This window comes from Larus michahellis, chromosome 1 (genome assembly GCF_964199755.1).
Source record: "Larus michahellis chromosome 1, bLarMic1.1, whole genome shotgun sequence".
In the NCBI taxonomy this organism is placed as follows: domain Eukaryota; kingdom Metazoa; phylum Chordata; class Aves; order Charadriiformes; family Laridae; genus Larus; species Larus michahellis.
In genome coordinates, this window is record NC_133896.1 from 197,253,893 (window position 1) to 197,278,851 (window position 24,959).

A 24,959-nucleotide genomic window follows, 5' to 3' on the forward strand; every position below is an offset into this window, starting at 1 on the left:
CTCTGAAGGGAACATGCTTCTATTGGTAATGTTGGACCAGATGTCTGACGATCTGGGGCCTTACCCTTAGTTACTGTGGTGAAGATGAGTAATTCCATTAGTAAAAATACATGGCAGTGTAATACTGGAGTGAGCCTTCTGGATTCTATCCCTAAATCCTTTTTCTATGGAAGTGAGCAAATTACAATTATCTCTCTGTTCCACTTGTGAAACCTTCATAAGGAACAAATTGCCATAAAGATTTATCAGGTGAGAATAATAACAGTATTCATCTAGCTCCCCTAGGTATCGCAGAGTGTTGGTATGATGCTCTTACGTTTTAGCAGGATGGCAACGCGCTATTACTGTTTGTATGCTCAGTCAGCTAGAATTGTTTGCTATGAAATGACCCTCTGTGCAAAGATGTGTATTGTTTGTAAAAGTAAAACGGATGAAAGAACTGAAGTAGCTTCAGACAAAGACTGATCTGGGGAGCTGTAGCTGCCCATGATGACAGGGAGGTCAGGGTGACTGTATTTTTCTTGAATGAGGAAATCGAGGCATAATGCAGCAGCAGGCACAGGCTCTGCCATGGCAAGGTGCTTAAGGGGAATCGCTGGAAAGGACTTTGAGGAAACTAAGGAACAATAAAAGTATTTTTGGCAGTTGCACTACAATGAATTAATGTTTTCATCATACAGTGATAAAAGGGGAAGATACATCCATGAAAACAGAAAATGTTTGAGACCAATGAAGTATTCCCAATGGATGGGTAAAAGAAAGCTGCAAGACTTGACAAAGCCTGGAATTATAGTAAGGAATAAAATACGAGCACACAATGACCTTCGATGTTCTGATTCTTACTGACAACAAGCAATCAGGGGAGAGATGCTGAAACAGAAGTGGCTTAAGGAGGAGACATTAAAGTTACTTTTGTTTTGGTCTTGGTTGTACTTAGCTTGAGCTGGCAGTGGTTCACCCAAGATGAAGTGTTAGAAAGCTGTTCAGATATACAGAAGTGAAGCATGATCATTTGAGTATGAAGAACAGCTACGAATATGTGTCATCAGGACTGGAGTGATAGTTGAAGCTTTCTAAAAGGAGAAAGTTACTTAGGGACAGGGCAAGAGCTGGTCAGCTTTTTCCTTGAGGGCTAGAAGAAAAATGAGAGTCTTCAAGTTACAAAAAGCTTGAATGTTTTAAGACTTCATGTATGTTTCGTTTCTTGTAGACCCAACCAGAAAAAGGATCTGAATGGTCAGACTCTATGTCATGTCTTATGAAGAAACTGGAACAGTTGAATTTAGATATTGAAGAAGCTCTGAGTGCTGGCTCTTCTCCCTCCAGTACTCCTTCTACCAAAACTCAAAAGCAACTGGTAAGAATGTGTGTGTCGTATGATACGTTTTCTAACCTTTAGCTATCAGATGCTCATCAAGCAATGGTTTCCAGATCTGGTTGTGTTTCTGGATAGGCAGAGGAGCTCAGGTTTATGGACAAAGTAAGTTACAGTTTTCACTCAATAATAACAAAATCTCATGAACTACTTAGGTGACTAACAGTCAAATAAACAGAAATGTCATAGGATGAAACATGTACGTTTTCTGTCAATACGACTTAAAACCATTAAAACACCTTTTTTAGAGGGGAATTTGAATCCAGATGATTGCATCTGATAGTTTTTCAGGGTAGAATATTGTTAAAGTTACAGTGCTAGCCTATTTACACTTGTTATAATTTTTTTAAGACATAACAGCAAGAGAGACACTATGTACCTTCATTAAGAGTTGAGTTAGTATTTTTTGTTTCTTTATTTTATCTGAATATTTGATTTAGAGCTGCATTCCTCTAGTTAAGAATATTTTGTGGTGGCAGGTGTCATCTGTTGATGACACGCAGTTTCCCAAGCTTTTATTTTGAGGGCAAATGGGATTAAGAAGCGATGATGTTATTTTAGTAATTTTTGAATAAGCAAGGTTTTTTTATAGGACCAAGTAACTGGAGAGTGAACAGTGTGAGAAGTAGGAGTGTTTGTTCTCTGCGTTAGGTTATGATTAAAGTTCTTAAGATAGAGTTGTTTGGATTTGCAGTGCTGAATGTTAGTGCTGGCTTGAAATTCCTGGAAGGTGAGTTTGTTTGAATGCTTTTGCCATTGCTGCTGTTCCAATGCTGCTTCATTTTGTAAAAGTAAATTCATTAAGTAAATGTCTGTGCGAACCGTAGTGTAAATGTTCATGTCCCTCAAGGTGGGATGTTCAGAATCTTACATCTCGGTGTTGTGCTTTGCAGTAGGCGTTTTCATGTTCCTCAGAGAGAGTGTAAGTAACAGTGTGGCCATGACTGTCTCATTTCTTGTTGTACATGTCAGCAAGTCAGAATCAGCTCTGTCCAACTGAATTAATTTCATCATTAACTTGTCTATTAATGGACAGCGTTCTGTCATCTTGTAGGAGACTGCTCAATGTCTTCTGTCAAAATGCGGTGGCAGTGTAGTCTGCTTTTCTGCCTAAAAGTGAAATCCATGCCATCAGAGTTTAAGCACATCCCGTTGTGAGGCAGTCTGGTTTTGGTCACAGTGATCCAAACAACTGTGATTTTATGGCTGTGCCTATTCTACTAAGACAAAACCCATGGTTTTGTTAGAGGTCATTCTTTTTCCATGATTGCTTGAAAATCATAGGACACTGGACTTCAAATCCATTGCTGGAGCATTCAATGAAGGGCGTGTAGTGTGTAGACAGCAGAAAAGCAAATCTATATAGACAATGTTTTCAAATGCGCTTTGATACATACAAACAACAACATAAAAAGTGGTTGCACAGAGAATGCCAACACCAGCATCCCAGATGCTTGCACTTCTCTTACTGAAGCCTGGTGACAACACATCTTCTGAGTACAGAGGCCAGGGCTTCGGGAACAGCCTTCTTCCTAGGGCATATTCCCCCACCAAAAACCTGTGCTAGTGATACAGAGCTGGTCATGCCTAATATGCAGATAAAACCTACCTCCAAGGCAGCCTCACTGGTCTTGGTACACTTGTTTCCCTTAAAAATAGTTGCATCTGTTTGGATGAGTCTGAAAAGATTTCAAGGATGTTTCTAACATCAATTCCAAAACTAGCTTTTACCTCAATATGATATTTGAGCAGTTACACTCCTCTTCATCATAGAATCATAGAATTGGAAGAGATCTTAAAGCTCATCCAGTTCCAACCCCCCTGCCATGGGCAGGGGCACCTCCTACTAGACCAGGTTGCTCAAAGCCCCATCCAGCCTGGCCTTTAACACTTCCAGGGATGGAGCATCTGGGCAACCTGTTCCAGTGCCTCACCACCCTCATAGTGAAAAATTTCTTCCTGATATCTAATCTAAATCTACGCTCTTCCAATTTGAAGCCATTACCCCTTGTCCTGTCACTACATGCCCTTGTAAAAAGTCTCTCTCCAGCTTTCCTGTAGGCCCCCTTCAGACACTGAAAGGCCACAATAAGGTCTCCCTGGAGCCTTCTCGTCTCCAGGCTGAACAATCTCAACTCTCTCAGCCTGTCCTCGTAGGAGAGGTGCTCCTCAGGTCATGTCTTCTTCCTGTTCTGAAGCAGAAGAGCTTGCTTCATTTAAATTGTCTATGGGCAGGCAGACATCATGTGAATCAGCCATATTTTTATTGTGGCCTTATTTGGCAGACTGGAAATGTTCTTTAAACCTCCAAGAGACAATTTCACTACAGGAGCTGGAGAGGACATTTAGCACAAAATTCTTCCTGATGAGACCAGCAAGATCAGAGCAAGAATAGTCAGGGACAGTGTGTTGTGAAACTGATGACGGAAGCCCTTTGCTGTCTCCTGCAAAGGTATTTGTAATCAAACCATTTCTGAACAAGGGAATCATCTGTCCTAATTTAATAATTTACTTCAAAACGGGGTGACCTTAGTCTTCCCATCTAGTCAAAGAAGCAAAATAACAGCCTACTAAATATCTCCATGAATTTACTGTGAAGAAACAGATTTTGAAAATCTCAGAATGACAGTTGCAGCGGAAAAAATGAACAAACTCTTGTTTTCATACAAGTTGTATGAGTAATTTATCTTCTATAGATTCATCCCATTTGGTCCATATTTCTTATTATAGCTTGTAATTTGTTCCACATATATCATATGTTTTATTCTTGTCACTCACAGTGAAATTTGAATAGGAAGAAGATGTATCTAAGACATATGTTTACTAGTAACTGTATGAATTTGGCTTCTATAAAATGATGAACGACTTACGGATTCTTCATATGTTTTCATCCTATTTTGATTATATAAACTGGGAACTGACAAAAGAAATGATGATTGAAAAGGATTTTTGGGTGAAGTGCTCACAGATGCAAGGCCAACTTGTAGACCTGAGGTCTCAGAAGTAGGTGACTACTGTATGATTGGCAACATGTTTGGTGGAGCGACTGCTCTGAAAATTGGTCTCTTCAGGGTGTGGGCAATTTTTAACAGATGACAGAGTATTCATTTCTTATGGCAGATGCTGTGTCTCAAATATATTTTGTAGTTTAGTCACTAGGTTGAGACAATCAGTTTTCTAATGAAGGATTTTTCATCTGTTTGTGGAAGTAACTCTTTGATGTTTTACTATTCTTTAAGTTTTCCTGTTGTGAAGGTATCAGTCATTCATAATACTTGATTGAACAAAAATTTTTCAGAAAGAAGTCTAAATATTAGCTAATGAAAATAGACTTCATTCATTCGAATGAATGTTATGGGACTTCTTGGTGAGAGTAGCTGGTCTTGCAGTATTTTGGTGGACAAATTTAAGGTGTTTTCTAAAACATAATAACTTTCAGATGAATGCTAAGAGGTGGTCTGCCTTTATGTCTGTCTAAACTGCAAGTTACTGGTGGTCAGTTTTTTTACTGGGAAATAGAATTGGGCAGTAGCACTGGCTGGATGACTCAGTATCTGATCCAGAAAAGATATTAAAAATAATTATCCGTCATAAAGTTATTTTCTGAAGCATTCTCTCACCAATGCTATAAATACATGATTTAAGTACAAAAAGTTGGGCTACCTGAATGTACTAACAGCAAAACTGCTAGCTTTGGAAAACTGCAATTAATAGTGCTACTCCTTGAAAACCTGTACCTTTCCTATGAAAAAAAGACTTTCTTAGCAATATAGAAGGAGGTACTTTGTAAGTGAGATAGCAGAGATAAAACACTCTTGCTGTAAACAGCGTGTTTCACTGTTGTTTAATGTCTCTACTTCATTGCCATTTGATGTCTAGTACTCAGTTTCAGTACAGAAAAAAAAGCAGATCTGAAGAATCACGTTTTTCAGTTGTAGTCCTTTATCATTCAAGGATAGTGACACAGAAACCCTGTTTGATTATAATGAACCTGTCGTATGTTAGAGATACGCCTTTCATTGAACAAAATTTCATCTTTAACTTACACATTCTCTTCATTCTTTTGCAGTAGTGTATTATCTTCGAACTTTTTTGGGCCCCATACTGATTCTTTTGTCAACTTTGCAAACAAAACCTCCTAATTTTACAGCCCTAAAAATATACTAACTGGGAACTAGTCAGTCGCTGTTAAAGACCAGCAGCAAATTTGTCCTCTTGTGAAGGGGAGCAGCCAGAAAACGGGCTGATTTTGATTGATTGTACCCAACGGCTTGGGGCTGCTCTGCGGTGCGCCCATCATCCCAGTTACCTGATTGTTCCCAGCATGGATCCTGCCGGATTGCAGCACGGCTTGCTGCTTGCTCACACACCTCATTGTTCTTTTGAGGCAAACCAGGGTATGGGGGGCAATGTTGAGCAGTTGGTCTCTTCCTGGCGCTGAATTCAGTGTGGCTGGGTCCATGCGGGCCCAGAGTTAGGACATGCATTTTTTAAAAATAGCGTGGGAGTGAGATCTGCCCAGGTTTGGGGGACCAGGAAGAGGGGATTTGGAAAGTTCAGTATCTGTGGTCTGAAAATGGGAGTTTGCTGGGTCTCTGATTGAGTTAGAAAAAAGAATGTGAAATAAAGTGAAAAGGTAGTCTTAAATAATTTAAATAAAACCATTTCTCTTTCTAAGGTCAAGGTGATTCAGTTCCTTGATATTTAGGAAGGTGTACTACTATTTATTAGATCTCCATTTGTGTATACTAGCTGTTAAGGAAACCACATCTGGATGTCTAAATTAGCAAAATGTAAAAATGATGCAGCAGGGGGTTTTAAGTGAGAAGATTGAGCCCGAATATTTACCTTACATCAGAGAAAAAAAGCTTTAAAAAGATAAAATTCCAATGTTTTTATCTTGCAGTTCACATTAAAATATTTATGAATTGCCTTTATTTACAGGGTTTTTAAAATTCTCTTACAGTGCCCCGTTCAAGTGGAGACAGGCTTTTATGGAGATCATCAAGGAAAAGGATCTTGGAAAAACAGAAAAGCAGACTACCAGGATCTAGACTGTTTACCTTACCCAGTGTCAACTGGAGCACGACCTAAAACCGATGTAAGTAGCTACAGCACATTTACAACATTCTCTGACTCTGAGGTTCAGTAACCTCAAAATTTACTATTTGTCATTAAAATTGCCCTTGCATTTCCTCAAAGTAGTTTGTTCTGCAAATATTACACTGCACGGAGGAGTTTGGTTTGCAAAAGAGGTATAGATGAAAGTTGTCAGCCTTCAGTGAGACTCCAGGGCCGTGGGATTCATCTAATTTGATTTTAGACAACTCTAGTGAAGACTTCTACATCTGAACAAGTCACTCGACTGCCTTGTCAATTGAAAGAAACAGGCATTTCTAAAGAGTAATTCATCTCATCTGGAGGTTAGGTGTGATGGTTTCCAGGCATCAGATCATCTACTGCATCTTTTTCTTCATTGCTTATTTTAGAATTAGTTTCTCAGGATTTTTAATGTGGGTGTTGGTTTGGCACACTTCAGGGTGGATTCCGCCTTGCTTTCTCTCGTAAGCAGAATGTTCGGCTCTGGAGGTTTTGTTAAACCTTACCTCTAATCAATAATAGCAATATTTATTTTGTTTCTTTTTTCACAAGGTGATGCTGTAGTCTGCAACCAAAGGGTTTCCCCAAACGACTTTGATTCACTTCCTCAATAGCCAAATGTTGTTATATTTATGCATGTAAAAGTAAGGTATTTTAGGATCAGTGTCTTGGTTCCAAAATGTGGGTGGTTTTGCCTCTCAGTTGTAAATTACTTGGGTGCCAGCAGTGTCCATGGTCATCACACAACATTCAAATGGCTGCATTGGGTTGTATCAAAGGTACTTCTAGTCCAGTGTCCTTTCTTTGGCAGCGGCCAACTTTGGATGTTCAGGAAAGAAATGTAAGAACAGGGTAAGCAGGTAGTATGCCATTTCAGCTTCCTTTGAGGAATTTATCATGCAGACACATTGAAGCTAGACACTATATTGCAGTTTTGTAATTAATAGCCCCCGGGGGTCTTTTTTGCCACCAGTTGTGTCTTTTGTATTTATTTGTTCTTTTGATATTCAAAGCATCTTGTGGCAATGAATTCCAAAGTTTAACTGTGGAGTATGTGAAAAAACACTTATTTCTTCTTGTAAATTTGCTACTGGATTATTTATTTGGCTGTGATTCTTGAACTGTGAAAAACTGAATCTTAGGAATCTTGTAGGAAATAGTGAATACCTGGGACTGTTTGTTTTGGTTATTTTCAGTATGTCTGACTGTATTTACTGATATTGAATTTTATCTGCCTGTTTATCTTATGCTTATTCAGCATCATGAGGTCCGTTTGCAGTAGTTGTCAGTTTTTGTTTTTATTAACCTATATAATATCATCAGAAATCTCCATCCCTTGTTATTCCTCCATTTTCCAGATCATTTTTGAGTATATTGAACATATAGCTGCCAGGTAATATCCATTCACTCTAAAAGACGGCAACCAATTATTCCTAACGCTTTGTTTTGCTTTTAGTTAGCAATGAAAAGACTTTTTCATTTCTTGACGTCTTTTTTGCTTTTTTGTTTTTCCTCCTTGACAGCATAATTTAGGAGTCTGATAGATAACTTCCTCAGAAGCTTTTTGAAATGGAGGGACATTGTATCAGCCAAATCACCGGTATCTGCATGATCATTCAGAGAACCATACTTCACACTTCCCTGTTAGCCTGTGTTACTATCCCTCTGTTTATTCTGTTCTTAAGTGTACTTTCTGGCAATTTTCTGCCATGTGTATGAGTCCTGCTAGCGTCTCATCCACAACTAGCTTCAGAGGTGTTTTCAGATATTGCCATTGCACGTGCCACCCTCCATTCCTCTGATCCCAAAGACGGTAGATTTTAGCAATAATTACACATTAAGTCAATAGCTCAGCAGTTTGCTTTCTCCTGATGAAGCGCTTATTTCAAGTTATCTACGCAATTTTGATTAAAGCAAAATCTATTATATTAAAGGTATCTTTAAAACTGTCATGCTGTTCATCTATCAAAGGGTGATACGCATGCCACCATACAAATTCTGTGTTTCATTAAATGAGCCTATTCCTGTTCATTGAAATGGAAATTTGAAGGTGGGCTCGACTTGCTTACTAATTGAGAACATTATTGTCTTCCCACCAGCTATTTCCTTTCCTTAGAAAATAAGTTTGCTGTTTTCCATTTCTGCAAAAGTGCAAACATTTGTTCTGATTTGTCGCTTGTTCTGGTTGGAAAAGATAGTAGAATTCAGTAAAACGTAAGATATTTGCCAACTTTATTTGTTTTTTACCTCGGCCAAATGTTCGGGCATGTACGAGTATCATTGCTTAACTGCCTTCCCACTAATATCGTGTAAATATTTTTGAAGTGATGTTGCAGCAATAGTGTTGTTAGACCAGAAGCGTGTAGGAGAGAAGGCAGAGAAAGTACCTTTGGGGTTTTTTTTCTTTTCTGAAGTCTACATTTCTCTTTTTGTTGAAATTCAGGAAATTCCAGTACAATAAATAGCAGTTCCATGAATCTTCATCAGTACGGTCCATGTATTGCATCAAACGTTTGTAATACTGCCCTAAGAGCAGCCTAATGCAGAAAGGACTACTGTTGCGTAGGGCACCATCTGGTCTAGAAACCTACTGGAGGCACAGAATTTCTTTAGAAATTACCGGGCTGGTTTTGGAACTGGCCAGTGCTTTAGATTAGGGATAAATGTTGAAACTGTGTGTTTGCGAATTTCATTCAGGAGAGTAGATCATTTTACTTCCTTCAAAGTGCTGCTTTTGGCGTATGTGCTGTATTCCAGGCAAATACAAATAATGGCATGTCTAGCTCCAGGCATTCAGTCACGTCTCTCCAATACCTGAGTTCTCACTGCGTGTTCCTTAAGATACAGACTTTTCCCTGTTTTTTAAAAAGAGCACGCCAAAGTTCCTTTTATTACAGTAAAGGGGATGGATCCAAATGACAAAAGGCCCATTTCCGTCTGTGTCACACTCTGGTTGCTCACATCCTTTAACTCCCATGATCCAAGTGGTATAATACATAACTTGGGAGTAACACAGAGATAAATCAGACCCGTTGTATTTTGATGAGCTAGTTGTTTTTTTTTTCTCTTCCAACATTTTATGAGTCAGGAGGTTAAGAAGAGCTTATCTATCTCTGCTCCCCAGGAGCTCATACACCCAGGCATTTAGAAAACCAAGTACTCCATAACTTACTGTGATTAGTAAGACCAATGTTAGAGAAGCAGAGAAGACCAATGCTAGCAGAGAAGACCAATGTTAGAAATAGCAAGGATGCTGTTATTCGGGAATAATATGCAGAGGATTATGCAGTTGTTCAATTCTCCATACAAGGCAGTGACGTTGGCTGCACACTTTCATGGATACCAACTAGGCTGACAGCTTAAAAGGTGCAATGAAGGTTTCTTTGGCAAACTTTGTGTCGCAGTAGGTATTCTGTTTATATGTCTTTAAAAGATGACTCACACTTGTTACAACATTTTTATAGAATAATGGTGAAAATCATGGGTTTAGGGAAACGATGTGTCATGTCATGTCTCCCCTCCATCCTTCCTTCCCCAAAAGTTGCTTCGTTGTGGGAAACATTATTTGTGAGTTAGTAAAGGAGATACGTACCTAAGGTGGTGGGGAAGTCAGGCGCCTGTGGGACAAACAGCAAATTTTCACCTGACAAACGCTGGGATTTGTAAGTCCATATCTACGTCATGGAGATTCCATTAATGGAGAGAAGAAAGCACTTCTACAGCAAGATCCATCTCACCCTGAAGTAGTCGTCTGAATGTAGGTCACCTGGTTGAAGTGCTTTGTGCTCCCAAAGTGCTGATGTTGGCTGGGTGAGTATTTGAAGAAGTGACTGGCTGAGGCAGAGCTGCTTAGAGCTGGGTGAGCTAAATCCCTCCCATGGCATATAAGTTGCGATCTGGTATTTGCTGGGCAGTGTCTGCCTCTCCATGCGCTGAGCAGAGGAAGCTTTGAGACCCTGATGGCCTAACTTACGAGTCTAATACCAGGTGGTGTAAAACCCCATCAGTAAACACAACACCCTCTAGCTCTTGCACATAACACGATATCCTCTGTAGTACACACTCTGGGAATTAGTAAGGGAACAAAACTTCGTGTATTGGTGACAAGGTGGGCTTTTTCCTTTATCTGTGGTAAGTCTGCTTTTATGTTTTAAGTACAGCTGATGAACACAGTTTTGATTTCTCATGCTTTAGTTCCCCAGATAGCTTGAGTTTATTAAACTGAGAGGGCTAAAATTAACCACTTTGTAGGTGTCAGGCTCGTTTTAACCTGGACTCTTGGTCTGGTTCACTGCGCAGCCACATGACTAGGAGGCTGGTGCAAGTGAGGGTCAGAGTGGCTGGAGACGAGACAGGGTGAAATCGCTTCTTTCAGCATCAGTGCCACCTTCTGATAGCTTAAACTGTTTGTTGAACTGTAGTTTATCTGTGCTAAGATATTTGATTCAGAAAATGGGAAGCAAAACAGTGCCTTGTAACCCACATGACTGAAAAGTGTTTGTGATTCTTTTAAGAAGATACTATTCTTTTTTTTTTTTTTTTTTTTCCTGAGAAATGCTATATACAGTGTCTCAGAGTTTAGGTCAAAGGTTCCAGAAATGTCTGATATCTTCTGACATTGATTAGAAATGTAAAAACTAATAATACCATAATTTATGACTATAGTAGTCATTATCTCTCTGTAGGCAGTGTGACGCCTGCCTGACCCTCTGACATTGTTTGAGGCCAGAGAAATTCAAAAGTAAAAACAGCTGAAGGAAAATCAGATTCATTGTGTTTCTCATGCACTACTTGTTCCATCTTGCTGCCCCTGCACCAGTGGGGATCAGAGATTATTTCATTAGTGAGCATCTGTGACAAACCTTTTATCAAATAGCTGCCGATGTCCAGTGCAGAAGGAAGTTATAATGTAACAACTCATAAGAGTTTGTATTTCTACTAAGCACTCTTTTGGAATTTGAGGATTTTGAAGCATTTGCAAAGCTTAGTCTGATCCTTCATTTCTCCATGAAATATGTAAGGAGAGTCTTCATTTTACATCCGAGATAAGAAGATCAAAGAATAGTTTGGGTTGGAAGGGACCTTTAAAGGCCATCTAGTCCAGCGCCCCTGCAATGAACAGGGACATCTTCAACTAGATCAGGTTGCTCAGAGCCCCTTCCAGCCTGACCTTAGGTCACTGCCCCATCCCTGGGGATGGGGCATCTACCACCTCTCTGGTCAATCCATTCCAGTGTTTCACCACCCTCATTGTAAAAAATATCTTCCTTAGATCTACTCTAAATCTACCCTCTTTTAGTTTAAAACCATTACCCCTTGTCCTGTTGCAACAGGCCCTGCCAAAAAGTCCGTCACCATCTTTCTTATAAGGGTACTTATACCCTTTAAGTACTGAAAGATCTCAATAAGGTCTCCCTGGACCCTTCTCTTCTTCAGGCTGCATAACGCCAACTCTCTCAGCCTGTCCTCATAAGAAAGGTGTTCCATCCCTCTGATCATTTTTGTGACCGTCCTCTGGACCCATTCCAACAGGTGCATGTCTTTCCTGTGCTAAGGGCTCCAGAGCTGGACACAGTATTCCATGTGGGGTCTCACCAGAGCAGAGCAGAAGAGCAGAATCACCTCCCTCAACCTGCTGGCCACACTTCTTTTGATGCAGCCCAGGATACAGTTGGCCTTCTGGGCTGTGAGCGCACATTGTTTGCTTATGTCCAGCTTTTCATCCACCAGTACCCCCAAGTCTTGGCAGGGATATTCTCAATCCCTTCATCCCCCAGCCTGTATTGATACCAGGGGTTGCCCCGACCCAGGTGCAGGACCCTGCACTTGGCCTTGTTGAACCTCATGAGGTTCATATGGGCCCACTTCTCTGGCATGTCCAGGTCTGGATGGCATCCCGTCCCTCAGGCATGTCAACTGCACCACTCAGTTTGGTGTTGTCCATAAACTTGCTGAGGATGCACTTGATCCTACTGTCTGTATCATTGATGAAGATGTTGAACAGTACTGGTCCCAATATGGACCCCTGAGGGACACCACTTGTCACCGATGGCCATCTGGACGTTGAACCATTGACCACTACCCTCAGGCTGCGACCATCCATCCAATTCCTCATCCACCAAACAGTCCACCCATCAAATCCATATCTCTCCAATTTAGAGAGAAGGATGTTGTGGGGGACTGTGTCAAAGGTCTGACAGAAGATCAGACAGACGACATGTGTAGCTTTTCCCTTGTCCACTGACATAGTCACTCTATCATAGAAGGCCACTAGGTTGGTCAGGGAGGACTTGTCCTTGGTGAAGCCATGCTGGCTGTCTCGAATCACCTCCCTGTCCTCCGTGTGCCTTATAGCTTCTAGGAAGATCTGTTCCATGATCTTCCCAGGCACAGAGGTGAGGCTGACAGGTTGGTAGTTCCCAGGGTCCTCCTTTCTACCCTTTTTAAAAATGAGTGCAGTGTTTCCCTTTTTCCAGTCACCAGGGACTTCACCTGAGTGCTATGACTTTTCAAATATCATGGAGAGTGGCTTGGCAATATATCAGTTGATTCCCTCAGGACCCTGTGATGCATCTCGTCAGGTCCCATAGACTTCTGTATGTTCAGGTTCGTCAGGTGGTCACGAACCTGTTCTTCTCTTACAGTGGGAGGGACTTTGCTCCCCCAGTCCCTGTCTTGCGGTCCATCCATTCAAGAGGTGTGGGAAGAGAGGTTGCCAGTGAAGACTGAGGCAAAAAAGTTCTTGAGTACCTCAGCCTTCTCCTTGTCTGTCATTACCAGTTTGCCAGTCTTGTTCATGAGGGGGGGTACGCTTTCTTTGACCTTCCTTTTCTGGCTGACATACCTGTAGAACCCCTTCTTACTCTTCTTTGCATCCCTTGCCAAGTTCAGCTCCAGCTGCGCCTTGGCCTTCTTTACCCCATCCCTAAACAACCAGGCAGTGTCCCTATACTCTTCCCAGGATACCTGTCCCTGCTTCCACTGCCTGTGCATCTCTTTCTTGCCCTTTAGTTTGACCAGTGGGTCTTAACTCATCCATGCTGGTCTCTGGCTTTCCTTTCCTGATTTCTTATACCTGGGGATCACAAGCTCTTGCGCTGTGTGGAAAGCATCCTTAAAGATCTGCCAGCTCTGTTCTGCTCCCTTGTCCCTGAGGGCAGTTTCCCAGGGGGTCATATTGACTAACTCCTTGAACAGCTGGAATTTTGCTTTCCTAAAATTCGGGATCCTGACAAGCGTATATGACCTGTCTCTAAAATAAGTTTCACACATTATCACTGCTGGATGTGGTCATAAATTTATTGGTTCGTGGTACAATTTACAGCAGCAGTTATGTCCATTATCTTGTAGGGTGTGTTTCCCTAGGTGAAGATTAGGCAGATCATGCTTTACTCTGACCTTGCCCCCAGTTGAAAAAGTTGATAGTTAAGCCCTGAGAAGACTTGTGCAACCTCAGGGCAAAGATTTCTTGCCTCAGAGCGCTCTCTGCCTTTTCTGTTGTCAGGCCATTTTGTTCGACCCACAAAGTGCAAGAAGATGGAATAAGAAGCCTAGACCTGAGGGAGACTAGTGTTCGATGCTCCGTTTTCTCAAAGAAAGAGTGTGCATGAAGACACAATTGTTTGACTTGGTTGGGGCTGAAGATTTCTGTCTATGCTTCAGCTGCTTGTCTGAGTAGCACAGCTCTGGTAGATGAGAGGTGCAAAAATCTTTGTAGAAATTGGGTTCTCATTGTCTTTCTACAAGTCATACTGGTTGGTTGCAGCGTGATCAAGAGCAGAATCTATGCATAATCCTGGGCCTGTGTTTTTGCCCCGAGACCACTCTTCCTCGTAAAGAGTGCTAACTCCCATTCTTGCAAAAACAAATTTCACACCGTGTTACTTAGTCGTGTGAATTGCTTTCCCATGTATCCTTAATGTTGATACTAATCATGTCAACAGATTAGCTCTCCAGTATAGATGCAGGTAGCCTGAAACATCATCTTTGCAGAATTTTTCCTTATTGATTTCAGTACTTATTACGACCAGTATCCTGCTGGGACAGAGACATGGCGAAATAGTCAGGTAAAGTGACTCACTCTGCTTCCAGCTATACCCCGTTGTGGACTTTCTGGCCTCTGAATGGGGTGGCTGCTTTTCCATTCCTCCCCGGCTCTGCCTGCAGGGTGAGGAGATTACCCTTCTTGCCCAGGAGCGCTCTAGACTTACAGGCATTTCTGAGACCATCAAGTGCTCCTGAAAGACAGAATCATCCCCACTTTGAGATGAACTAGTTTCTTGGTAGTAGAGGAATTCATTGTCCTGGGAAAAACCTGTACCAGCTCCAGGAAAAAACAAGGAAGCTAATAGGGAGTGAAGGGCAAACGTCTTCCTTTCCTTCCTTTCCTTCCTTTCCTTCCTTTCCTTCCTTTCCTTCCTTTCCTTCCTTTCCTTCCTTTCCTTCCTTTCCTTCCTTTCCTTCCTTTCCTTCCTTTCCTTCCTTCCTTCCTTCCTTCCTTCCTTCCTTCCTTCCCATTTCCTTCCCTCCCTTCCTTCCTTCCTTCCTTGCTTCCTTGCTTCCTTGCTTCCTTCCTTCCTTCCTTCCTTCCTTCCTTCCTTCCTTCCTTCCTTCCTTCCTTCCTTCCTTCCCATTTCCTTTCCTTCTTTCCCATTTTTAACAGCGAGAGCAATATATTCCAATATAGGCTTTCTCATCCAGGCTTTCTCATCCACTTCGTTTCCAGTGCACCTGACAGCGTTCTCGACAAAGTCTGCTCCCAGCGAGGAGTGTGGTTGCAAACGCAGGAGCCCAGCATAGTCCCTTCTCTTTTCCCTTTTGTCTTTATTCCCTCCTCCCATCAGTCAGCTCCTTCACACAAAGCTGTCTGTGAACCAGGCGACAGACACCCTGCTCACACACATTACGCTGAGATCATGATGCCACGAGGAGTCTCAGAGAAGAGGGGAAGCTCGGTATAAATTTTAGCTTTGCTCAATGTAAATATTTTGTACGTGAATGGATAAACTTTCAAAAACTTCTGAACGGAAAACGAGCAGATTAAAATGTCACCCTATACATCTTCTAAACAGTCCTAAATTCTGAGCCTAAATTCTCAGTCTGCCTATCTCTGCAGATGAGAGAGACCTCAGTGGAAATGGGATCAGGCTTTATGAGTCAAGAAGATGTAAATATACCAAAACAGCAAACACTAAATCCGTCTCACTGAGCAGATCGAGTATCAGAGTAGCATTTGCAGGATTGATGCCAAGGACTTGACTGTCCCAGGGGTTCAGTTCTCATGGTGGCAGGAGGCGGCCCTGAATTAGAAAAGGTAGGTGAATAGTATGCAATTATTGTGTTTATCACGACTGGCTAATAACAAACTGTTTCATTACACATTCTTACTGATCCTTATACATAAAATTGCTCTAATGAAAGAGGTCACAGAGCCAGTTGGTCGGCCACTGCCTTTTCATTTTAGAAATGGCACCTCGAGATGTGGGTCCCTTTTAGCAACGCTTAGAGATTTTTAACTGGGTCTTGGCATTGCAGTGCTTCTGTATAATAGTAAGAAATGCTCTCATATTATTGTTAGATGCTTTTTGAGGGAGGACAAGATTGTTACCTGTTAATTTTATTGCAGCTTAATCTTGGAATTTCTCTTCTGCATTTATCTCGTTGTAATTAAGAAGGGGTGGGTTTATTTGGAGTTTGCTTTCTTTCTTTTGTGTTTTTGAGCAGATCTGTCTTCGCTAGTGCAAGAACAGACTAGAGAAACAGAAGTCTTCCCAAACACACACAGCCCAAATGCACACTTACAGATCATCTTCTGTGTTCTGATTTACCACATACCTTTTAAATTTTGCTCAAAACATTTTAGTGTGAAGACTCCACCATCTTGCACCATAACTGATGGTTGGTGCATACTGATGGTTGGATAGCGAAGAGGTTGGTTTATATCCTAGTGGTCGTAATCCTGAACTCTGAATGGACTGAAAAGCCCGTGTCTTCTTGATTGAGGGCACTCTTGAGATGTCACTGTCGGTTCCAATGAAATAAAATCTTTCAGATCATTCCGATTCATTTAGGAGCAAATTGTGGTGTGTTTCAGAACTGACCAAAAAGTATTTATCAAATAGCTCATTTGACAAATTTCACAATGTTCCTCAAGTAAAATATTTAACATACTTTTTTTCTTCATTATTAGCTCAATTCCATTTTTCTTCTGACAAAAATGTTGAAGTCAGCTGAAGATGATAATCCTAATGTAGCTATACAGCAATTAAAATTACCTTGAACTGTTACAGTTAAAGCACTCCATCTATGAAAATATTTATTTAATTTTAAATTACAGTAAAGTATCCTTTTTACAGTTTTTTGTATCAGGTTCATTATTTTAATTTAGTTTTCATAAGGATTATTTGGAGGTAAGGGACATGCTTTGCATATTTTTTTAAAAAGCTTATTGAGTTATCTCTGTAAGAAAGGAAAGAGCTTCTTTATCCTTATTCATAAACCAGCTTTGAGAAATAATTTAACGACAATGAATTGTTCTTGGATGGGTGTGGGCAGGATACTTTATACACGTTTTTTGGCATACAATATAAAGTAAAATGGAAGTTTCCAGCTTATTTTGGAGTAAAGTTCATTTGATGTAGTTCAAAAGGCGTATGAAGTCCAAATCTGTATTGGGAAGAGACTAGAACTGGTTATTTTTATTGCTTGGCGTTAACATGGCTATTTATGTAGTTCAAACTGATAACATCTGCTTATGTTGTAAGAAGAGCTTTGAAAGAGGGAGCAACGGTGGGAACAGTTGGGAAATAGAGGTGACCCACCTCTGCAAGGGCAGCCAGCAGGTCCACTGGGGACGGCAGCAGCAGCAGAGCAGCTGGGCTCGGCGGTGATTTCGGTAAAATCCCATGAGCAGAGACTGCCAGCGAAATACATTGAGCGAGCGCTTTTCTGAGCCATCCCAGTCCCTGTCTCATAATAACTGTCCCAAGCTCCCTCAGTGAGATTTGCCGTCTAGGTCCAGCTGTAGTGACGAGATGAGAGCTGCGGGCAGGCACGGGTTCATTAATATATACACCCCAAATTAAGCCTGCATATGCCACTTGGCTTTTATAGACATATTTAGCATGTGTAAATTGAAATATTCAATATTCTAGAATGACATTTGTTGTTCTGTTCATTTTCAGATCTTCTAGCTGAATTCTTTTGCAAAAACTATACTGCAAGGTACCAGTAATCTTAAAGGCTGGTTTTTGTGTATTATTTCTGGTAACGCTGATTGACCGCAGGAACAGAATCACATTTCACAATAGTGCAATCTTATTAATCATAGACGCTAAAATTGCTGACTTAGATTCCAGCGTTAGTACACAGCCTCAGCAACGCATTGCTTTTCAAGGACAGACTGAAGTGACCTGACTCGCTGTCAGTAGATGTGGGTTGCAAGCTGTCAAAATAAGAATCTCCATAAATGCCTGACAAGAGGCGATCGGGAACCATACCAGTAAATTATACCATTCATATGCAAATATAAAGAGAGATAACCTTACTTCCCTACAGTTAACTTTATACTGAATGAAGTGCAAAAGGGAAACAATTTATCTCTTTTTCTTTTTTTTTCTTCTGTTTGCATGTTTTATTCCAGCAGCTGGGCTCGTGCTTTTAGATGCAACACGTCGTTTATTTAATTGGGTGACAGTACAGTTTTGTACTGTGTTTTGCAGCAGCCACAGAAAACAACAGGCGACAGAGTACGCCAGCTCCCGTGGGTGAGTTTGGCAGGTGTGTGCTGGATTGGACCCCCCCAGCCTGCCTGTTGTATTTTCGTTTGTGGGATTTGTTGAGCAGAGTTTTCTTCAGGGAGGTATGTACAATCATACCTTATCTGCCCACCTATCTGTCAGGTTTTTGCCTACTCTTTTTCTGGCCCCGCAGTATCTTTGTTACCACAGCATGAAAAAAATGAGTGAATATGTTCGATGTGTATAGCTTTATCAAAGGCATTTCTCTTCCAGTGGAGCTATTACTCATTTTCACTGTCTTGGCCCCAGTTTTGGGACTTGCGTCATTCTTATTCAGGGAGGGTTCTCTCGGCTGCTTCGCACGTTGATCAGGTGGCGCGCACGATTGAGCTGGAGCCTTTGACTTTTACAATAGCTGTTGCTCACAGCAAGAAGAAAGGGGAGAGATTCAAACATTACCAGAGATGTGTAGTTAAAAATGTGACTGACGAAGTGCTTGCGTAGTGCTTGGGTAGAGTCGGACCCCTAGTCCCACTTAAGCAGCGGTGCAAAGGTCTCTCATAATACAAACCTCCAGGCTCTTTGTACTCTGGAGAGCTTGCAGGCTGCTCTCTCTTGTTTCCCACGCTAGGGAAGAAGGGACTTCCATCTATAACACACCAGAGACGGAGGCCAGCACAATGCATAGAGAGAGCATTTTTTATGCAAATGAATACGGCGAGTCCTGCATCCCGTCTCTCTAACAGAGATAATCCCTCTCAAGGTACAACTTTCTCTTGTGCTTCTGCTGGGAGGAGGCATCTTTGCCCAACTGTCACCCCCTCGTCCTGGAACGTAGGGTATCTCACAGCACTGAAATGGGATTATGCAGCCCTTTGTGTAAGGGATGTGCACTAAAGCTGGTGGATGTGGGAAGGCTCAGGATTCTGCTTGACTTGAGCAGCTTTCTCAGACAGCTCTGTTGTGGGGTTTTTTCTCTCAGGTGTACCCGGTTATTTCCCAGGACTTTTCTTACAAGTTTCTGTAACTCCTCCTTTTTATCGGAAAAAAAAAAACCAACAAAAAAACGAAGAAGAAAAGAAAAAGCTATATATATGTGCACATATATATACACACACTTGAATACATGTACATATATATATATGTATATGGCTTTGATGGACTTTAGTTTTTTAACAGTATCTCTGTACACACAGGCAGCTTGCTGGATGGTTTTAGCAGCCGGACCCCTGGGCGTTGTTGCCTCACTGAACTGTGTCTCAGTAGCTTCTCCGGGAGCCTCTGCAGCGCTTCAGCTCTTTGAGAGAGGGATCAGCGCTACATGGGACTTACTTCTTTATCCAGAGTGGAGCCCACGCCTGTGTCCCATGGGAATCAGGGAGTATGGGGCAGTGGTATGGGGCATGAGTCTCCTTTTGACCCAGAGTCATGCAGCACATCCAGAACCAGATGAGGGGCTGGGCTTCTACACCCTGTGCCTTAGGTATAGTGTGAGAGCTCAGCTCCTCAGCAGCCTTCATCCTTGCTCTCATGGAACTCTGGACCAAAAAGCTTTTTCCAACAAAACACATAGCAAGAGTGAGAAAGTAGGTTGATATTCTTCAGTGTTTCCATTTTCCCATTCATTTTTACAGAAGCCAGTTTTTCCTGTTCCGGGCAGGACAAAGTTCAGACACGGAACCCTTGCTGCTATAATCACCTGGTGTACACATGGGAAAACAGACAAAAGCTTCAGAAAAGAAGTTCTCTCCTATCATTTCTTGGTGTGTGGAGGGAAGTACAACTTCAGAAAAATTCTTTACAGAAGGTTTCTGTGTAGCTACCATTCAGATGGCATTTTGGTAAATTCCCAGATCTGAACACAAAGTGATAAAGTAGTGATTTTGAGATGAGTTTGCTGCTAGTTGTTAGATGGGGCCTGCTGGTAATCCACAGCAGGAGAAAGGTTACACATTATTTGAAGCAGCCAAGTGTCATAATTATGACCTTCTTTGAATTGGCATTACATGGTTTAAATATTACAATGACTAATCACTTGATACAAAACCAAAATAAAAGTGCCTGAAGCCTCTGTATTGCAAAATGTCCTAATGGAAATTTTCAGACAAGCCATTAAAGTAGAGTTTAAGAATGTCATGGGGTAGCCAGCACGCTGCAAATTATCTGAAGATTTCCAGAGGTACTTGTGTTTCTTAAAACTTGAGCTAACAAATTGGACTTTGTATCTAGGACTGTGACTCTGGACTGAAACAGGTAACACAGCCTCAGAGGGGAACTGGAGAAACCTCTGGTCTGAGAGACCTCAGGAGAACTTTGAGGCTGTTCCCCTGTACTAAATCAGAATCACCCATACCTGTGTCATCCTGACAAAATTTGTGTAGCTTCTTTTTTAAGACCCCCACTGACAGACTACAGAGCCTGTTCAGATGATACATTTCAGTGCCCCACTTATCATTAGGAGGTTTTACTATGCATTCTTGCTGTGAAATGTCTTCTGGTGTTCATCATCAATATGCAGAACAATGCTTCCCCTTCTGCCTGCCTTCCTCAGGTCAGTCTAGTTCATCTACATTTTTCTTGTAAGTCCTGGTTTGCAGACTTCTTGTTCTGTCTAGTGTTTTGACCTGCACACTAAATGTTAATTTGAGCACATCCACAGGTAGTTACATGTCTCACTGCTTCACCTTAAATAAATAAATAAATAAATAAATAGTTTTAGCGGTTGAGGCAGTAGCAGAATCCGGGCTCTCTGTAATGCGCATTGACTGGTGAGTTGCATAGATGCTGAAGTGGATAGTGGTGTGCTATCCTCCATAGCCAGCCATCACCAGTAGTAAGAAAAGAGAAAAAGAAAATAATTTGGTACTCAGAGGAGGATTGTACAGTGATGGTGATGGCCTGTCTAGGAGTAACTGGAAGGGACTTCAGATGGAGGGAGACATACAGGTTTGACGGTCCTTATTGAAGAAATGAGCAGTACTCTGAGTGTACAGAAATCCAAGAACTGAGTAAATCATCAACATTTTCGCTTGAAAGGAGGCCACTTGTTTGTCAGCACAAAGGCAAAAGCTTCATGAAAATGATGACATGAAAGAAAAGAAGGTGACCAGGTAGACAAAAAGTCAGAGAACCTCTCTCTTCTTCCTTAGTGTTCACTTTCATCTTCTTCATGATAAGGGTTGCAAAAATTACGTGTTTCCTATTAACGATGTTAATTCCTGCAGTCTGGATGTCCGTAGTCCTAGAATGTCCTAAGAAATGTGTTGTAGTTTGTGTTAATTGACCAATTAACACATGTTTGTGCCTGCTGTACAAGGGATCTTTGCGCAGATAAATACCAAATTCATCAAAACGCTGTTACTACCAGATAGTGATTCCCGGGAGATCTGCATCCCGATGCGGATTTCCTACTAGCTTCATACCAGCGTAAGTGAAAAGGGAATCCTATTCTCTTTTAATTTCCCAGGCTGAATGCCTCCTTCGGTAATTAATGCGTCCCTTCGGTAATTGCAGTGCAGCAGGAAGCTGTGTTGATGGCGGGCATATGGTATCTGGGAACGATCTGAAATATCCCGGGGCCGGAGGAGGGTGGGACGTGCTCAGGTGGACGGAGACAGGCGTGGACGGGCAGAGGCTGTGGGACTCGTCACGAGTGACTCAGTAGGTGGCACTCTTCCCTCTGCATCCCGGCGAGGTGAGGTAACCGCTCACGTCAGCACCCGGCATCACTCTGCTGACACACCGGCTCAGGATGCCGTGTGGAACCCAAAGCCTTGACCTCTTTTGATCGCTGCGGTTGTTTATTTTTTTTTTAATGGAGTCGGCCTTGATTCATGTATAAAAATAGTTTACCAAAGGTTCTTGAAATTTCAGCTGGGATGCTCTGCCTAATGAGAAGTCTATCTATAGCTTCGGCTCTGTAAATTATTCTTCGCTCCTTGTTCAGGCAGTGCATTCCTAACACAACTGTGCTTTGATGTCAGGCATAACCCTCTTTCTAGACTAGTGGTGGTTCTGGTCTGTACAGTCGGAGCGCTTTGAGATGCAAATCCTCATATTCTTACAGACTGTTTTCTGATGTGTTGCACCAGCTTTTCAAGCAGTCATTCAGTCTGTTCACAGAGTGAATTTCGTGAGAGCTTAGACAACTAACTTAAACTTGAAGTCTAACGCTGTATGAATGTACCCCATCTTTTTAATGAACTCTTTTTCACATGGAACATGGCTTGGGTGGTTAACGATGTCTTGTTCACCCCAGTCCTAGCCCTTGTGGTGATATGAAGAAAAGAAAAAGAAGTTTTGGCAATAAATGGTTATAATGAGTTTTAATCCCCAAGCTGTACCCGTACCAAAGCCTCAAGGACTTCTTGCCTGCTTGCTTTGGGTGGTGTTTTCTGAAGGCATGTCTGGAGCTTCACCAAGTACTTGTCTTTGAGTCCCTGTTTCACAGCAGGGATTCAGCCCAGGGTCAGGACTGTCCGGTTCTGAGTTGACAGAAGTTTGCACAGTTGTTGGTTTTGTTTAGTTGAGGAGCCTCCTTTCGTCACAATTGCTTTGGGAGTTTTGGATGGTAGGTAGTTCTGAGTCAATTTATTGACGTTTCTCTCCATGGGCAATTTTTTTATTAAGGTCTATCAGAAGCACTACCGTCTCTGCTGACCACTAGTTTTCATATGCACCTCTTTGAGAGTGCTCCTGAGGGCATTTAGCTTCTATATACTTGTTGTGCTCAATTGGGTGGCCTGTTCTTTTATACTGAGAGAGACCGATCTTGGTGCCGAACTGTCCAGCTGTGTATGATGTGGAGTTCCAGCTGCTGTGAACTGGTTGAAATCTCATCAGCAAGAATAGCTTGTGCCTCTTGGGAATTCAGAATGTTTTTCTGCTCCCCGCAGTCCTGGCTAGTCTACAGCGTACCTGTGTCCCCCTTCCTCTTGGCTGCTTCACACACTTACTGTCCAGCAGTCATTCGTTTGCACTTAGGATGTGGGAAAGCAGAGTGTGGTGGGTTTTGCTGATTGTCTCACAGAAAGTACATGGGGACAATGCCTTTTTTTTTGTTATGGCTCCTTTGGAAGTGTGCAGCCAAGGTCCCCACCCAGTCACTGCATATGGGACAAGACTGATCTTTAGTGGGGAGTCTTACAAAGGTGGTTGCAGAAGGACTGACTCAATGTTTTTCATGGTGGTTGTAGTAATGGTGTCCAAGGAGCGTCCAGCCTTGCTTTGGGTGGGCTTCCTCAGAGTGGTCTCTGAGGAAGTACTTCAGGTTCATTCGCAGCAGATGTAAGCATGATGTGATCTTATCTGAGAAGTAAATACCCATAATTCTCAGCAAACTTGAGATACAGCCCACAATGGTTGAATTTCAAGATGAATTTTCTTCACCATATCTGAGGTTCACAAAGTCAATGGAAGGGATGAATTCCATGGCTTAATGCATGTTCTCAGACTAAACTAAAAGCCTGCAGTCAGGACTAGAGGAGGTCCAGCCTCCCTGACAGCAAAATCCTCTGGTTCAATCTGGAGGGGGTGTAGGGCATTGATAGGAAGTGCATGGTAAACATGCTTATATCAAACAAGTCTGGGAGATCCATCCCCTGGTTGTACTGTCACAGGTGCTTCATTTTCCTCCAGTAAGAAATTGCTTTATGTAAGTGCACGGAAGAACCGTTATTATGAGTTTGTTTCACCTAGCAATACTAACAACTGGACAGTGAGGTTAGTTGGTTGACAGCAACTATGACTACGGCATTAATCAAACTGGGAGGATTTTTTCCCCCTAAGATATGTATTACTGTAAGATATTAAAAAATACATTAAAAAGGTCCCTCTGGCTCTGGAAAGAATTACTGGTATCAGACATTCTCCAGCTCTGAACACCTCAGGGTCATTATGTGGAAACAAAAATTATGTACCATATGGCACATCTGAAATACTCAGTAATTTGAAGAGAGTGTTTGCTGAAAACAAATTTTACAGCAAACCAGGCTGTAAATTTTCTATAGCTTTGAAAAATCACCGTGAATGAAATAAGAGGACAAAACACTGAAAGGTATAGCCTGCCCTGCTTCTTGAATGTGGGTTTATCAGTGAATGATTATATTCTTTTCATTGTACAAAAGCATTCATCAGACCTTTTCATCTATAAATTCTAATAATGATTAGCATTTTAGTGTGGGGAGCTGAAAGCGTTCTGTAAATGTGGCCGAGTTCACATCCAGCGTTTCCTGATGGGCATTTCTGTAATAATACATTTCGTCTGCTTCTGGAGTTTTTGCTTCCCCTGCTTTCTGTGTCAGGAGAAAAATGGCCACATGGAAAGAGGTGAATTGCAATAGTTAGGTTTTCAGACCCAAGAAGGACACTTCATGTTCTTCACTGTCTTCGTTTTGCAGCTGGAAGGCAGAAGGGTAGAATGCAAATGATTGCCCAACATCCCGCCTGAGGTCTCCCACAGCACGGAGAGGATCGACTGGATCTTTTGATCTTCAGTCCTGCACCATCAGTCTCCCCTGCTGTGCAGAGCGCTCTTTTATATGGCCATCAACACTTGCTTTGCTCCTTCCTACCTAGCCCAGAATATACAAAATAACGTTCTGTGTAATACCATTTACTCTTTCAAACTTACTATGGTGAGGCGAATCCTGAACCCTGCTGCCTGAGGCGCTCGGGGTACTGTTGACAGATGTCCCAGTAACATCAGTGTAGTTGCACTTTTTAGTGACTCAGCATCCCAAGAACAT

The 24,959-nt window shown here is 41.8% G+C and overlaps 1 protein-coding gene across 6 annotated transcripts in view; it reads left to right on the forward strand.

The window, feature by feature from the left end:
- STARD13 (StAR related lipid transfer domain containing 13) overlaps window positions 1-24,959 on the forward strand; it is a 308,854-nt gene that overhangs the window by 77,986 nt on the left and 205,909 nt on the right. For 5 of the 6 annotated variants that reach the window (XM_074567737.1, XM_074567755.1, XM_074567772.1 and 2 more), the window contains 2 exons: window positions 1,211-1,357; window positions 6,342-6,476. In XM_074567737.1, the coding sequence (XP_074423838.1) occupies window positions 1,211-1,357; window positions 6,342-6,476 (282 nt within the window). The remainder of the gene's footprint in view (window positions 1-1,210; window positions 1,358-6,341; window positions 6,477-24,959) is intronic. The other variant, XM_074567781.1, reaches the window with a different exon arrangement.